Below are 15,166 nucleotides of genomic sequence, written 5' to 3'. Positions count from 1 at the left end.
ATAAAAAAAAAAAAAAAAAAATTCCTTCTCTCTGCATAATTGTTTAAATTCCAATCTGACACCTGTATAATTCCAATGTAGTCAAAAGATGTGAGAATCTATTTTAGCCTGTTGATATGGCAAGGAATGAACCCAGTTTAACTCTTCATAGTTTGGGCTGCATTCACAGTGCTTGCAGTGTAATGGCAACTTGAAACCAAAGGAGTTTATAATGCTCAGAGCCATAAACATTTAGTTTACTTTTTAAAGTATTAACCTTTAGCCGCAGTATCTAGAACTCTGTAAATTTACCTAAATGTACAGTAATAACTTAGCTTTCAGCCTGGGAAACAAGCATGTTAATCAATGAAAAGCCTGGGGATCTGCTGCTTGCTTCAAAAGCAGCAGTTGCACATCTACATAGATTTCTCTTCATATCACTCAACTGCTAGATCAGGGGCATGGAATTTGTAGGGAGGTTTGAGCTGGGTCAGCACCCTGCTGCCCTGCCTAGTGCAGTAGTTCACCAGAACTCCTTATGTGAGCCCCATGGGTGGGCGGGGAGAATTGTTTGATAACTGGACAGGTGAGTGAGGCTGGGATCATGGGATGGGAACATAGGATAATGATAATATTGAGGCCCAGGGCAGGGGTGCACAGCCCCACACTTACTGCCCCAAGATCATGGACCCAAGCCAAAATGCAGTTCCCTGCCTGCTTGCGGACCCATCCCGTCCACCTGGCTGTGCCCCCATTTGCTTTCCATGGAGACCCCAGGATTGTGGGGCAGTGACAGCATGGGGTTGGGGCAGAGCTATGATCTCCTCATGACCTGTCCCTGCCTGCAAAACAGGGGCTATGCCTCAGGCCCATGCTGTCACCACTTGGTCTCTGGGCCAGGATGGGGCTGTAATATCTCAGTATCTGGGAGTAGGGCAGGAGAAGCCAGGTCCAGGATCTTGGGTGGTGACAGTGTGGGGCAAGGGCTGCAGTCTGCTCCCTGCTTGTCTCTGCCCACAGAACCAGCACTTGTAGCAGTGCCACGTGGGCAGTAGATTGTGACTCGGCCCCAGGGCTGGCCCCACACCGTCACCTTAAGATGCTTCGTTTTCCCTGGCTACACCCACCTATCTTGCTCCCTAGTAGCCTGCCACACCATCCCAGCTGAGTGCCCTGCCTGTGTGGGGTAGATGGGCCAGATCTGGCAGCCAGAAGGCGTTGCTGCTGCCACTGCCAGGACTGCTGCAAAATTGGGTTTGGCCACTGCACCACACCAACCCCGCTGTCCTGCTTGGGATGGTGGGACTGCTTAGCCTGCCCTATGAGCCTGGGCCATGTGGGGCGGAGGGACCTGTTGTGGGCTGGACAGAATCCCTCAGTAGGCCAAATGTGGCCCACAGGCTGCATTTTGCCCACTCCTGTGATAGATTTAAGTTGAACTTGGGATTTAGCTTTAAGATTTAAGTTAAACCCTTGCTAAGGTCAGGATATAAAACATACCAAGGTTATGCATTACTGCCACCAGCAAAGTTTGTGTGCCTGTCTGTCTGTGACTTCCTATGACTCGTGAGTTCTGATAACTGGACAGTGTTCTGATGGACTGAATTAACAGTAAGGAAGTTGTTTCCTGCATTGTTTGGTAAATTGACCTAGCAGGTCTGGAGGCAGTGAGGAATTAACTGGGGCCTCCCTATGTTTGTCTGGTTCTTATGACAGGAAACCCCCACTTAACACGGTTTCACTTAATACTGTTTTGCTATAGCACTCATTTAAAACTCATACATGGTTTCACTTAACGTTGAGCCAGTTCCATTATAGCGCTCAGCAAAACAGCAGCGGCAGCAAGAAGCAGCGAGTGGTCATGAGCTTGGAGCCCATACTGGTGCCGCAGGGCCAGCAGTCCCTGACCTACTAAAGAATCTTTTTGTTGGCTGTTGATAGGATGCTGGTGTACATGAATTAAGGGGTGTTGATCTTTTGGAGCAGCAATACAGAAACAGTGCACTGGATTTAAGGAGCTACAGTTGTAGAGGTCACATTCTGTGCAACTCCATGCCAGATGAGTTGAGCCTTTTCTTGCAAACTTGCTTAGTAGTGCAACAAGCGTGCATGATTTACTAAGAATCCTCCAAAGCAAAAATAGGCAAACTTTTTTTCCAGCTGCAGGACTAGCTGCAACTGCTGTTTGTCCCCATGGTGGCACAGGGAGAGAGCCTTCAGCCACTGCTTGTCCCCAGTGCCAAATGTTGCCGAAGTCCCATATCTGCATGCCATACCCAGTGACTCTGCAAGCCATAGCTTGCTGGCTTCTCCTTCAGACTTGGATATCTTGGGAAGCTGGGATGGTTTAGTCGCGGATGGGCCTGCCTTGAACAGAGAGCTGGACTACATGACCTCATAAGGTTCCATGCAGTCCTACTTTCTTATGACCCTATGGTTGATTGGCCTTAATTGCCTTTATAAAATAAATCTTTGAGCCCAGAGTACTTGTGGTGGTGGTGGAAGTGATGAAATATTGGTTTAGAACTTCATCTTACCACAAAATAGAAAACTGGGGTATAACAAATGTTTACAAAGGATGAGTGTTTGACAGTGGTAAAAAGTGATTTTTTGATTTTTACTCAATGATTTCCTGTTTCTTATGATACACAACCTGTTTTAAAATTGTATTTTGATCTCCTTTTGTCTCTGTCTGTCTTCATCACTGGAAAGCCTTTTTGGACACTTAAACTGTGAAGAAGAGTGGCTGTTAAGGAAATGGTGGTTATAGAACAGTGTTCACCAACCAGCAGATCTCAATCCACTGGTAGATTTCGGAGCCTCTTGGAGTCGAACCAAGGCTGGGGTGGGGGTCTGAGTGCGTGCCTGCATGCAAGCACCCCAGCCCAGCATGTTGGTCCATGGGGGAAGGAAGGGGCAGGGGCTAGATCAGGGGTGGCCAGTTACTTTGGGCGGAGGGTTGGTCACCCAGTTTTGGCAGGCTGTCGAGGGCTGCATGGGTAGCCCTTCCCCTTGACAGGTGCCCTGCCCCCTGGCCACCATCTTGGGACCAATGTCCCAATGTCTTGGGACCAGTGTCCTAGGGCCAGCAGTTCTGGAGCCCAGAGTGGGGCATAGGCTGGCAGGGGTCTGTGGAGCTGGGCTGGGCTGCACCAGCAAAGAATGGGGAGCTGGCTGGGCTCCATAGAGCCCCTGCCAGCTGGGACTCCGTAGTTTCATAGTTTCTAGGGTTGGAAGGGACCTTAGTAGATCATCATCTAGTCTGACCCCCTGTCATGGCAGGAAAGAGTACTGGGGTCAACCCCCAGCAAGGTGTACATCTAGCCTCCTCTTAAAGACCCCCAGGGTAGGAGCCAGCACCACTTCTCTTGGAAGCTGGTTCCAGATCCTAGCCGCCCTGACTGTGAAGTAGCGCTGTGCTTCTGGCACCCTGCTCTGGGCCCCACCGGCACTGGCCCTGGGACACTGGTGCGGGCACTGTGCTCCCACTGGCCCCCCAACCCTGCAGTACAGGCGGTGGGCAGCGCACAGCCCTGACCCCTGCTGCTCGCCAGCAGGGAAGAAACTGGTGCTGAGAGTGGGGAAAAGTGGCCCCTCGCCTGTCCCGTGGCCAGTGCCCTGCGCTGTAGGCGCTCGCAGCCAGTGCGGGGCTGTCTGGAGCCAGGCATGGGCGGCCTCATGCGGGCCGAGTTACAAGCTGGTGCTGACTGTGGGAGGGGGGAGCAGCCCCTACCTGTCCCATGCTGCAGCTACTCACAGGCTGCCTGGGGCTGCCTCTACCTGCTCCAGACAGCCCCGTGCAGTTTTGCAGCTGGTGTTTCCAGGGGGTGCACATTGCCAGTGCCAGTAAAGTCCCTGCTAACCGAATGCCTGGGGGTTGATTAGCTGAGGCACAAGTTTGTGGCCGGATGTCGGGGGGAGAGTGGGATGGTGGTGGCTGCATGTGGAGGGAAGGTGGTTGGAACCACTGCCTGGGGGCATGAGGCTCCTGGCTCTGATCCCAGGAGGGGCCACAGGAATCACTCCTGGGGTGGGTGGATCTAGCTGTGGCCCTGTCGCAGGCGCTGAGTGTTTCAGGCCCCACCGGGGAGCAGGTGAGAGCCTGGCCCTGCTCTGTGCAGCAGGAGCTGCACCCAGCCACTCTGTACAGGCTGGAACCGCTGCCCTGGGGCTCCTGGCTCTGACCTCGGGTGGGGTGGGAGGTGCCTGTGCTAGGGTCTGGATCAGGGTTGGGTCTGGCCGCGCACCACTCCTGCCAGCCTCTGGGCTGCACTGTGCCCTGGTGCAGGCAGGTGGTGTCACTGGGGTCACTGCAACGGGCTGGGATGAGTGGGGACAAGCAGAGCCCTGGGACATTCAGGGCATGACACTGCCCAGCAGCTGCAGGCAGCTTGCATTGTCTGCTCCTGGTGCCACTGAAGTAGGGGATGTCATGCCCTGTGCCCCCCAGGGTTCTGCCGGTTCCCACTCACCCCAGCCCCTGCTGCAGTGGCCCCGGGAACAGCAGACACCAGCTTTAGAGGGAACTGTGCGTGCAGGGGGGCATGGCTCTTGCTGCTAAGTGTGCCCCAGGCTGCACTGGATGATCATCCCAAGTGCAGATCTGGGGGCCTGCAGCCCTCCTGGGGTGCATATAGCAGCAAGAGTTGTGCCCCCCATCCCACATCAACTGATAGTTTCCCCCTCTGTCCCTGGCTACAGCCCTGGGAGTGGCCAGTGGGCTGAACCCCATCCCTTTCCTGGTCCCAGTCTTACTCTCTCCCTCCATCACTACCACGGGAACATATTTCCCCTGATTTTAAACTGTTTTTTTCCTTTCATCCCAATTTCAACTTAGTTTTTGTTTGGAAGATAAACCCTGAAAAGTTCCCAGGTTGTTGTTTTTTTTTTTTAAATAAACTGAAAATGCAGAACACTAGGTATATTACAATGGGCAGCGAAGTCCTTGTCTGTGTTAAGTTGGATGTTAGGAATGGACTTGCAGAAAACTAATGATCTTTCACTATTGCTATGGCTTTTCTTTGGTCTTGTCCATCAATCTCTTGATTCCAGAGCTTTGATGAAAGATGAGCCTGAGTGAGGAGTTTTAATCTTGTTAGTCACTTCTGTTTGCCTCTTTAGTTTTGTGCCACAAATATTCCAGTGCCCTTATGTAAAAGATTGGCTGACTGTCGAATCAAATGTATTGTTTAAAGTGGTGATTGTGCACAGAATAGCTCTGTAAACAGGATTGTAGGGGTCATATTTGTGTTGTTGATTCCAAATCAGACTTGCTCAGATCACAATTTTTAAAATGCATTTCTCATAACTAAATATACAAACCTAACCTGGGATCTGATGGTGAAATTCTCTTGCACTTTTGCACTCTTGCTTACCCCCCCAATGTGGCTTGCTTTCTAGTAGTGAAAATTCTGCAACTAGACTCTTATTTGATTAGTGCTAGTCAGAAGATGAATCTTGCTTCTCCATAGCTTTGGCCCTGCATTGCTCACAGAAATGGGTCTGTCTGAGGTCAGCCTATATGACTCATTTTATGTGGGGGAGGGGGTGACTTGCTGGATAAGAATATACCAGTTTATGGTCACTTTAATGTAACTACTTCATAATGGGTCTAAATTGAAGGCATAAAACTGAGGCATGTTTTCACATACCAGGTTATGCTGAAAAGAAAGTAGCATCTTGGCCATCTTGCATAATTTTTTTGTAACTACTTAACAGACATCTAGTTAGTACTATTAAGTTTCAAATTGAGTGTTTTTGGGGAGTGGGAAGAAGAGGATAAGGAAAAGCTGGTACAGTGGTTCTGTAATCGCCTGAAGCAAAAAGTTATCTCAGCTTGTGGGAACCCAGGCTGAAAGCAAAAATGTCTCCAGTAGAAAGCAAAAATGTCTTCAGTTGAGACATTAAATTGTTGTTTAATTGTTGTTAATTTAATATTAATATTTTGGATTCCTTAAAGGAAGGCTAAAGTCTTTGCCAGCTGTGTTTTGCATGTGTCCATGTCAGCCTCTAGAATTGGGGCAAAGTTTATCTTAATCTCCATTGTATGTGGTTCTGAATGGCAAGATTATACAGCATTTCTGTAACCCTTTGGTGTGCAGTATGATTATCAATCTGAAGACTCTTTATTCATGATATCTTTCTGGACTACTAGGTTACAAAACTATCAAAGCACAAGTTAAGGCAGCAAACTTGCCTTTTTAAAAGAATGTGACCAACTTGCTTGAATTGGGAGCCTAAAGTTCAGATGCCAAAGTATAACGTTTAGCATCTTTTAGGCATCCAAGCTTCAAGATGCTGACTTGCCCCCTTGTGGGCTTTTTCAGTGGTGACCCTATCTTTCATGTGAATGTCTCTCTGAATTGTTAACGCTTTTAAAAATTTTCCTTAAAAGTAGGTCTCTAAGTGCTCAGGTCCTTTTCCTAACAGTTGTATAAACCTCATCCAGAGACTTCTGAGAACATCAGAACATTCAGATAAAAGCTGGCTGGCTAGCATCTTGTTAAAAGTTCTTACATGGGGGTCACCACTAGCATAATGGTGAGGAAACTGAAACCTGGCCAGTCACAAATCTAAAGGGTTGTAACAGAACTTGTTTTAAACTGTACTTCACCATGTTAATCCATGGTAGACTTGTTTGCTTACTGGATCATGTGGTCAGTTCTTAGCCATTTGCTCATTGCTTATTTACTTTCGTTTTTTTTCTCTCCCCTCATTGCAAGATCAGGACTTAACACATTTAATAAATTATTTTTAGTTCTCTTTGGACTTTGGGCAGAGTTGTCACTATGTGAAATGGGTATGATGCACTTTGGTTAGAAACAACCAACAGTGGTGAAGACTTTTTGATTCAACAGGACAGCCACATTTTAAACTTTGGCTTTAAATTGTTTAAAGATTTTTTTGCAGGTCTCTTTCATCAGTGACTGCATTAAATCTTTGTTTTAACCTTGGCACAGCATAAACAACAGTTTTAAAATGAGCATTTGTATTGCTGTATACAACAGGGGTGGTCTACTAATGGCATGCATGCTGCAGCTGGCTCATGGCAGATCAGGGAGTGGGACAAGTAGCACAGTGGCAAATTGGGTAGGGAGCAGAAAGGAGAACAGCAGATTGGGTAGAGGAAGGGGATTGGAGAGGCACTTGGGGAGGGTTTAATTTGTAGCATGCCTCCCAAAAAAGGTCTGGTCCTGTCCCATCCCCCCAGGCAGAGTATGGAAGTTCACACTTCTGAACTGCTTTTCACTGGCAAAATCCCTGTTGAGTAGAAGTCTTTCTTTATTAAGCAGGTAGTGGTTTACATGCACTGTAGCAAGCCTAGAAGGCCCCTCTGACTAAGCAGAAATTGCGTTAGATGATAGGTAATGTTTAAATCAATGTAACCATTTTTCTGTTGCATATAGTTTGTTGCATAATTTAAGGACCCGGATATAAGGCTTGGCGGCCCATCCCTTGTGTTTCTTGGTTTATGACTGTCGGCTTTGCGGAATACGGCTGAGATGAAAGGACTTCCTGAGGATGCAAACTACTCCATTGGCCTACTGGATGAAGGAATAACTCCTGCAGATGTTATTGACAACTATATTTTTGAGCAAACTCATGTAAGTACTTGATTCCCAAAACAAGTCTAGTTTATTTTAACATAACAATGTTCTTGTTTAAGTTACCAGCATTTAACTTTTAATCTGTAGTGGTGACTGAAGTCTGACTAACAGTTATGTTATGGGTGACATAGCACTGACCTCTTCAGATAAGGCTGTATACATTTTTCCATATAAACTTGTATCTGGTTGTGTTAGCCCTTTGAACTGAAGTTCTGTTAGCCCTTTGCTTCAGGTTGAAATATTTTGGGAAAGCTTGGTGTTCAGAAACTAAAGCAAAAGGAAAAACCCCAAAGCCACAACCCCCCACTATTCAGCCACATCCAGTTGTATGAGGCTAGAGGTGAAATCAGCTTTCTGACATCTAAAGCTTTTCTAGCTGATTCACTGAGGAGCTCTAGCCTGTGGAGAATTTGGGACATGGACATGAAATATTGCAAATAAGAGAGATCTGGGGATCAAGAAATAACTGCTATTCTAATGAAGTATGTGTGTGTGCATGTGTACAGAGTTTGCCTCCTTGTGTACCAAGTGTCTTGTGTGTGCTGTAGCTGCCACTGATCCTCCTACATGGCAAATGAATAGTGAACAGGTTGATGTTACTGTATCTCCTACAAACGCTCTTTCCTTGGGCAAGGTGTTGCTAGGCTGGGAGGTGGTAAGTCTGTCCTAGTTTTTTTCCCACAGAAAAACTGTAAAACTCTGTGCACATCATAGCCTTTACTTAGCAAGGTTCTTCCCTGCAGCTTCATTTTTATAGGCAGGCAAGTATGCTCCTCATTTTACAGATGCAATAAGGGAGAGTCAGGCTGCACTGTCACCCCTAGAGATAGAGATGAGATCTATTCTGAACGCCATACCTAGGAGTTCTCCACTTGAATTACACTGCTTTTCAGAATGAACTTGCCATACATAGGTGGCACTAGAAAGTAGTGGGGGGGGGGTAGTGTGGAGCATGCCTGCCTATTGCTCCTCCCTCCCACAGGGCTGTTCCAGGGTTGGTGTACACTGGTGGTGTGTGCATGGTATCAGAGGAGTGTGCGGCAGGGGCTGTGGTGTTGGAGCTGCTGTTGCTGGCCCAGTTTAGGGGAGGAGGCTAACCCCCATGAGCCCCAGCCTTCCACTGCCTGTGTTGCCAGGTGTGTGTGTGGCTATGCTGTCAATTACTAGACTTTTATATAACCTGAATTGTGTGGAGAAATCACCAAATCCTGATTCCTAGTCCTCTTTCTATCAAACAGGTAAACCTGTGCTGTGGGTATGAAATGCCTAGATCCTAATTTTGCTGATGACTCGTATAGGGGGACAGTATGCTTCCAGAACTTGTACTGGCTCTTTCGTTCTTCCCTTTCCTCAAAGGAAATTGATATTTTTTTTAGTATCCTTGCACATATGCACTTGCAAAGTCAGAAGTCAAATGTTAAAATTGATGTTGCCTGGGAAATCTAAATTCAAATGCATGTTATGATACTCCTTATGTGATCACAGGCTGCTAGTTTTATGGGACCCCTGCCTCACTGATTGCACAGGAGGGACAGTAAATGAAGAACAGAGGATGATCTCCTGTGGTTAAGACATTGGACTGAGACCAGACATCCTATGTGATGTTGAGTAAGACTATATTAACTGATGGATAAGGGGACCTAATGTGAAGTTGCATTGGTGACCTGGCATTTCCCTAACTTTCCAGTACTTGACTTTACAATATTAATGCTCTTAATATAGATTTCTGTATGTATTTTAATAGGATTTCCATGCCTCTGATATGGGACAGACCTTTAATGTGTTTGAATCTGCCGGTTAAAAAAAAAAATACTGAACAAATTGTTTCATTAAAACATCATATGAGCTGCTGGTTTTGAAATAATAGTAGTACCAATTGGAAAATTCCCCATTTTTATAAGATACAAAACTATGTTCAGATCATGGAAGCACTTATTTAATTCTTCCCCCTCCAGGAAGTTCTAGACTTCAAAATATGTATGTTTGTAAAACAAATGTTTTGTGTTCTGACATGTAGTTAGAATGATGATACCTAGCAGATGAGTAGAATATTTCAGCCAAAAAATTGCAAGGTACTATCTAAAAACTTGTAATATCTTTGTACTAGAAGGTATTCATTTTAAGTAAACTGGCAGAAAAGTCAAGTCACTTGCTAGAGGTCATATGTAAAAGCTGTGCTTGAATAGGGGAAAGATGTATGTAGCCTTGACCCCCAATGATTGTCAGACGCAGTAAGCAAGAGACTTCATGCTTCATTGTGTTTTGGGGTTTTTTGTGCTTTGAGGGGAAGGTCCATAACTTTTTAAAACATATTTGATTCTTATTTCTTTTCTAACTTCCTTTGTTTTACAGACTGGAAAAAAAGCATTTTTTGTTGGTGATCTTGGAAAGCTTATGAAGAAACGCATTGAATGGCAGAATGTGATGGCACCAATAAAACCATTTTACCCTGTAAGATGCAATTCCACTCCAGCCGTTCTTGAGATTCTAGCAGCTCTTGGCACCGGATTTGTGTGTTCCAGTAAAGTAAGCATTAATTCTGTAACTTGCTGTTACCTTCCTTGAGCCCTGTTTAATCTGTTTCAGGTAAAACAACAACTTTTGGCATTAGTTACCATGCTAATATTGTCTTTTTGCCTCTGTAATACTCAATTAAAGAGTATACAGTTTAAAGCTGTACTTGTATGTTAGCCAGTTATTTCAAGGGCACAAATTAGCTAAAGGAAAACCTTATTTGTGCAAGTTCCAGAATAAATTTGACATATTCACTACAGGATTTTCATTTGCCATTCTTAAAACTCTGCTACTGTCTTGTCTTGTTTTCTAGACTGAAATGGCAATGTTACAGGACTTGGCCATAGCTCCTGAAAATATCATGTATATAAATCCTTGCAAGCAAGCCTCTCACATAAAGTATGCAGCAAAAGCTGGGATAAACATCATGACTTGCGATAATGATATTGAGCTACAGAAAATTGCACGTAATCATCCAAATGCGAGGTAAGTGTTGAAAATAAATTTTAGGATTCTTCTTGCTGTGAGAATTTTAACTTTTTTGCTATGCTACCTATCTACTGGGAAGCAGGAAAAGTGTATTTTTTTAATAAAATGTAGCCATGCTAGTCTTAATCTAACCTTGTCTCTATTGCAGTATTTATCTAAAGATGCTACCACTTTTTGTAGAATTTTTCTCTTCTTGGTTTTGGCTTCCAAGCTTAGTAGGAGAAAATCACCCAGCTCAACCTTGGAGGGGAGGGGAAAGGAATACCAAGGAGGAGTGAAGACTGGAAGCCCAAGTTTCACTTAATGTTTTGGTAACTTAATGTTAGCATTTTTGGCACCTCTTTGTCAACAAGCTGGTTTGCTTTGTGCAGCTTGAGTAGCTTTTCTTTCTTTCAGGACTTTCTTTACTTCCCTGGCTCCTAATGGCTTCAACCAAAGTCTGGGGGACAAATTCTCAACCAGTAAAACTACACGTTTGTGACCTCTACTTGGCACCTGTATGATGCCATTGCATAGCATATCCATGTTTACTGGAGAACTAAAAACAGTGAAGGCTTGCTTCCAGTCCCTCCTTGTGCCACTTTGACCTAGAGGGTTTCAGAAGAGAGCAGATTTGGATATATACTTTAATTCATCTCTTAGATGGAATGTTGTTAGTGCTACCCACATTGGATCTAGATGGAAATCAAACCTGTAGCAATGTTGGTTACTTCATCAATATTATCCTTCATCATTTACCTTCAAAGCTGAAGACCTGCCATAGGCTGTATCTTGACTCCTTGGGCACCTGTCCTTGAAGTGAATAATGCAATGCTTCACACTGGGTGAGGAGGCAGTATTGTATTTTACATTATCAGGGAGCATCAAGAAAAAGGTGCCATGACCTGGTTACTAAAGCCATTGAGATGAGGCAGGCCCTTTCCCCAAAAGACCTAAATACCATTCAGATGCAAGTCTTATAAGGAGAACCAGGGACACAAGAAATAATTAGCAAAACTCTCTAAACATTTAAACTGTCTCCAGTACTTACTTTCCACTCAGTTGTGGCTGTTTGTGCTTTGTGCAATTTAAAAATGCAGTTGTATGAATTCAGACAAGCTCTGGGAGCCTGCTAATGGCAAAGCGGAGCAGCAGCAAGCTAGGAAGACTCAAAGTATCTGACTACAGTATTTCAGTTTCAGTGTCTGAGTTGATTGGCTCTAAGTGCCAATCCAGAAATCTTTGGAGGAAATAATTGGGACTCCTGTTGTAGCCCAATGGGAATGTTGTGCCTGTTTGGATTCTGTTGATGAAGTGTCATGCCTGCCCAAACCACTCATCCCATCAAATACTGAGGAGCATTTCTCAGCTCTACTTTTCTTCCTTTGTCCTTACCTACTGTCACACAAGCTTGACAGTGAGGAGGCTATAGCTGGAGAAAGATGGCTCAGATGTTTGTTGTAAATACTTAGTTTGTGCCTAGCTGCTTTAAGACAAATGTGTGTTTAGCTCTCAGCTGCAGCCTCCAGGTTTGTCTGTTCAAAGGACAGTAGCCATTTTCTAGAACTCAGTCTATTCCTGGCTGGATCAACTTTGTAGCACAGGTGCCTAGAATTAAAAAATAAAATACAATCTGTGCAGGAGTGTGTGGACTTAAGCTAGCATCTAATGCAACTTGGCTTTAATGTGGGTGATTATGATAGTGAGAATACCATCTTGGATGGGCATTTATTCACTTGGTTGCAAGTCTTTTAGGCTTATAGAAAACTTGAGGGCATACCCTGTGAACCTCTCTAATGAAGAGAAATGGGTGAAAGGCCAGTCTGCATTTTTAGCTTGCCTCATTCCTACAGGGAAGGGGAAAGCCTTTGCTTTGAGGACTAGCTTCCATATTTATTGGTATCGAGAACAGAGTGACTGCACAGCAGCATTCTCTGCTGCAACATTGGCAGTAAAAGTCTCAATGAAGACAGTCCCAAATTTGAAACAAACAAGTAAAACAAAATCCTCTGCTTTGAGAAACAAAAGGAACTTTGTAAGTAGCTAGTGGGTATGTTACATGCCTTTCTAGTTTATGAAGGCTTCTTAGAGGATCATTCAGTTAGAGTAAAGCAGTTTGTCTGCTTTGTGTTGAGAGAACTATGCAGCACTTGCATGCATCCGAAATAAACTGCCATTTATATTTAGGCACTTGCTTAAATTCAGCTTCTAGGAGGAATCCCCTTTCAATTTGAGTCTCATTTCCACAGAACCTAAATCCAGATTATTACCATGTAGTTGTTTCCTTCTGGATTTCTTCTATTGCATTTCCTCAGTTTTTTTAAAAGAGCTTTTAAAACCAAATATTTCTTACTAAAAATAGGCTGTTAAAAAAAGAGAGATGAGAACATATTATCTTTACGGTGGCACACCTAAAAATATATCCTTGTAAATGTCTTGTTTGATGTATTTTCTCTTAAGTCCCAGATTTTGGATGTGCCTTGAATTCAAGGGTGTTGTGTTGTCAGAAGCATGGCTCTTTTTATTTTAATTTTTTTGTTGTCTGCAGACATCCTCTGGTGGTTGCTGTTTTCAGCAAACGGTGTGTGTGCATGCACACACTTTGAAAACAAAACTAAATGTAAAAAAACAACCCTAAAAAAACCCAGACCCTTAGAATCATAGGAAGGTAGGGCTAGGAGGGACCTCCATGAGGTCATCTAGTTAAGCCTCTGCTCGCTGGGATGGTTTAGACAGATTATCCTGCCCTGAAGTGTCTGTCAAATCTCCTCTTCAAAATTTTCCAGGGATAGAAATTTCACACCCTGTTCAAGTAGTGTATTCCAATGCTGACTACCATTATACCAAAGTTCCTCCTAATCTCCAGCCAAAACTTCCTCTTCTGCATCTTAGTGCCCTTGCTCCTAGTCCTGTCCCCTATGGCCACAGACAAAAGCCCATCTCCATCCTGTTCATAGTATCTGAAGACTGTTATCCAGTCTGCCTTCAGTCTTCTCCAGACTAAACTCTCTAATCCTGTTGGCCTTTCCTCATAAGTATTGCCTCCCAGGCCCCTAATCACTTTCGTTGCTCTATGCTGAACACTTTCCAAACTGTCCATATCCTCCTGGAAGTGTGGGGCCAAAAACTGGACATACCTCTCCAGGTGAGGTAACCCTACTACCCCTCCACCCCAGGGTCTATGCAGCACTTCCTGGATTTCAGCCCTGCTCTCCAGTGTCTTCAGCTCAACTCAACTTGGTCCGCCCTTCCTTTCGTTTTAGTTTGTGCTTTCACTTCTTTGTAAGTATTGCTATTCTTTTACAGTTCAAGCTCCTTGCGCTCTGCAAGTTAGAATCTAGCACAGAAAATTGCATCTTAACTGCTCTTTAAGGGGTTGCAAAATTACTTGTTACTGCAAGAGAGAGATTCTCTTTCTTCCAGTTGGAGGGGAACCCTTTTTGAAGAATTTAATTTTATCAAATGTTGATGGATTTTTCTATGTCTTTCAGGGCATTATTTTTAATACAATATCTTGTTTAATGTGTTGTTGCCTCTTTGGGAAGTCTTCACTTCCTGCTAAAATAGAGTTTGACTGAAAGAATCCAAGGGCAGTTAATTATGCTCAGTGTGCATCTTTGAAACCTAGAGTTGGGGCAGGGATAAGTAGTGTTATGTGTCTTTAAAAACTGAGATAGTGAGGGGACTGCAAGTCCAAGATTTCACAAGCCAGCTAAGACCCAGAAATGAGAATCCTGCATGGTATTTTCATAAGAGAAATTGCAAGGAAATTTTAGCTTTTAAGTGAAAACAGCTAGCACTTGTAAATATTACATTATGTCATGGGAACTCAACTGAGGAGTTTGGTATATGTAGTCCTAAATATTTGCAGATTAACATCTGTCCTACTATGACTGTAGGATGTAAAATGCACTGTTATAGTTTTGGAGTTCTTGCAGGATAAATTCAAAGGTTATTGGGGTTTCTTTTTTTATAGGAATATTATTAGTGTTTTCTTATGGTATTACAAATATTGCTAAATACATTAAATATTTTGTTAAACAGTTCTTTAACTTTTTTAATTCCCCTGAAACACTTCTAATGAGTTAGGAAATAAACCTGGCCAAAGGAAATGACATAAATTGATATCAAGACAAAGGATAATAAGGGCATCCTTTAAAGCAATAGGAATGATTTGCCTCTTCATGCATACTCCTCTAAATTGTCTATTGTAAATATTTTCAGTTTGGGAATTTTCTTAGGCAGGGATTAATAATGAAAATCTAAGAAGCCACTGTTAACCCTGAACCTAAGATAAATTAATGGATCATACCCTAGTACAGTGGTCACCAACCAATGGATCTTGATCCACTGGGAAGTCTTGGAGCCTGTTGGAGTTGATCTGAGGCTGGGATGGAGGGCAGAGTGCCCACATGCATGCCCCAGCCTAGCAGATCAGTCCATAGGGGAGGTGGGGGGACTAGATAGAAGCCTCTGCAGTGAGGGACAGTGCTGCAGGAGCAGGGGTAAGTTGAGTGGGGCCCCTGTCAGGTGGGACTTACCTGCAGGAGAGGCATGCCCCCAAACAATTTTTTTTTCTCCCTCTGCCTGAATCTGTC

General features: G+C 44.2%; 1 protein-coding gene across 1 annotated transcript in view; it reads left to right on the top strand.

The window, feature by feature from the left end:
* AZIN1 (antizyme inhibitor 1) overlaps nucleotides 1–15,166 on the top strand; it is a 54,011-nt gene that overhangs the window by 19,943 nt on the left and 18,902 nt on the right. Inside the window, exons 3-5 of the mRNA XM_019528044.1 lie at nucleotides 7,386–7,583; nucleotides 9,939–10,112; nucleotides 10,414–10,586. Of these exons, the coding sequence (XP_019383589.1) occupies nucleotides 7,482–7,583; nucleotides 9,939–10,112; nucleotides 10,414–10,586 (449 nt within the window). The 5' untranslated portion in view covers nucleotides 7,386–7,481. The remainder of the gene's footprint in view (nucleotides 1–7,385; nucleotides 7,584–9,938; nucleotides 10,113–10,413; nucleotides 10,587–15,166) is intronic.

Source organism: Gavialis gangeticus, unplaced genomic scaffold, assembly GCF_001723915.1.
Source record: "Gavialis gangeticus isolate Ggan-Ray unplaced genomic scaffold, GavGan_comp1, whole genome shotgun sequence".
Taxonomy (NCBI): Eukaryota; Metazoa; Chordata; order Crocodylia; family Gavialidae; genus Gavialis; species Gavialis gangeticus.
This window is presented reverse-complemented; position numbering and strand designations above follow the sequence as displayed.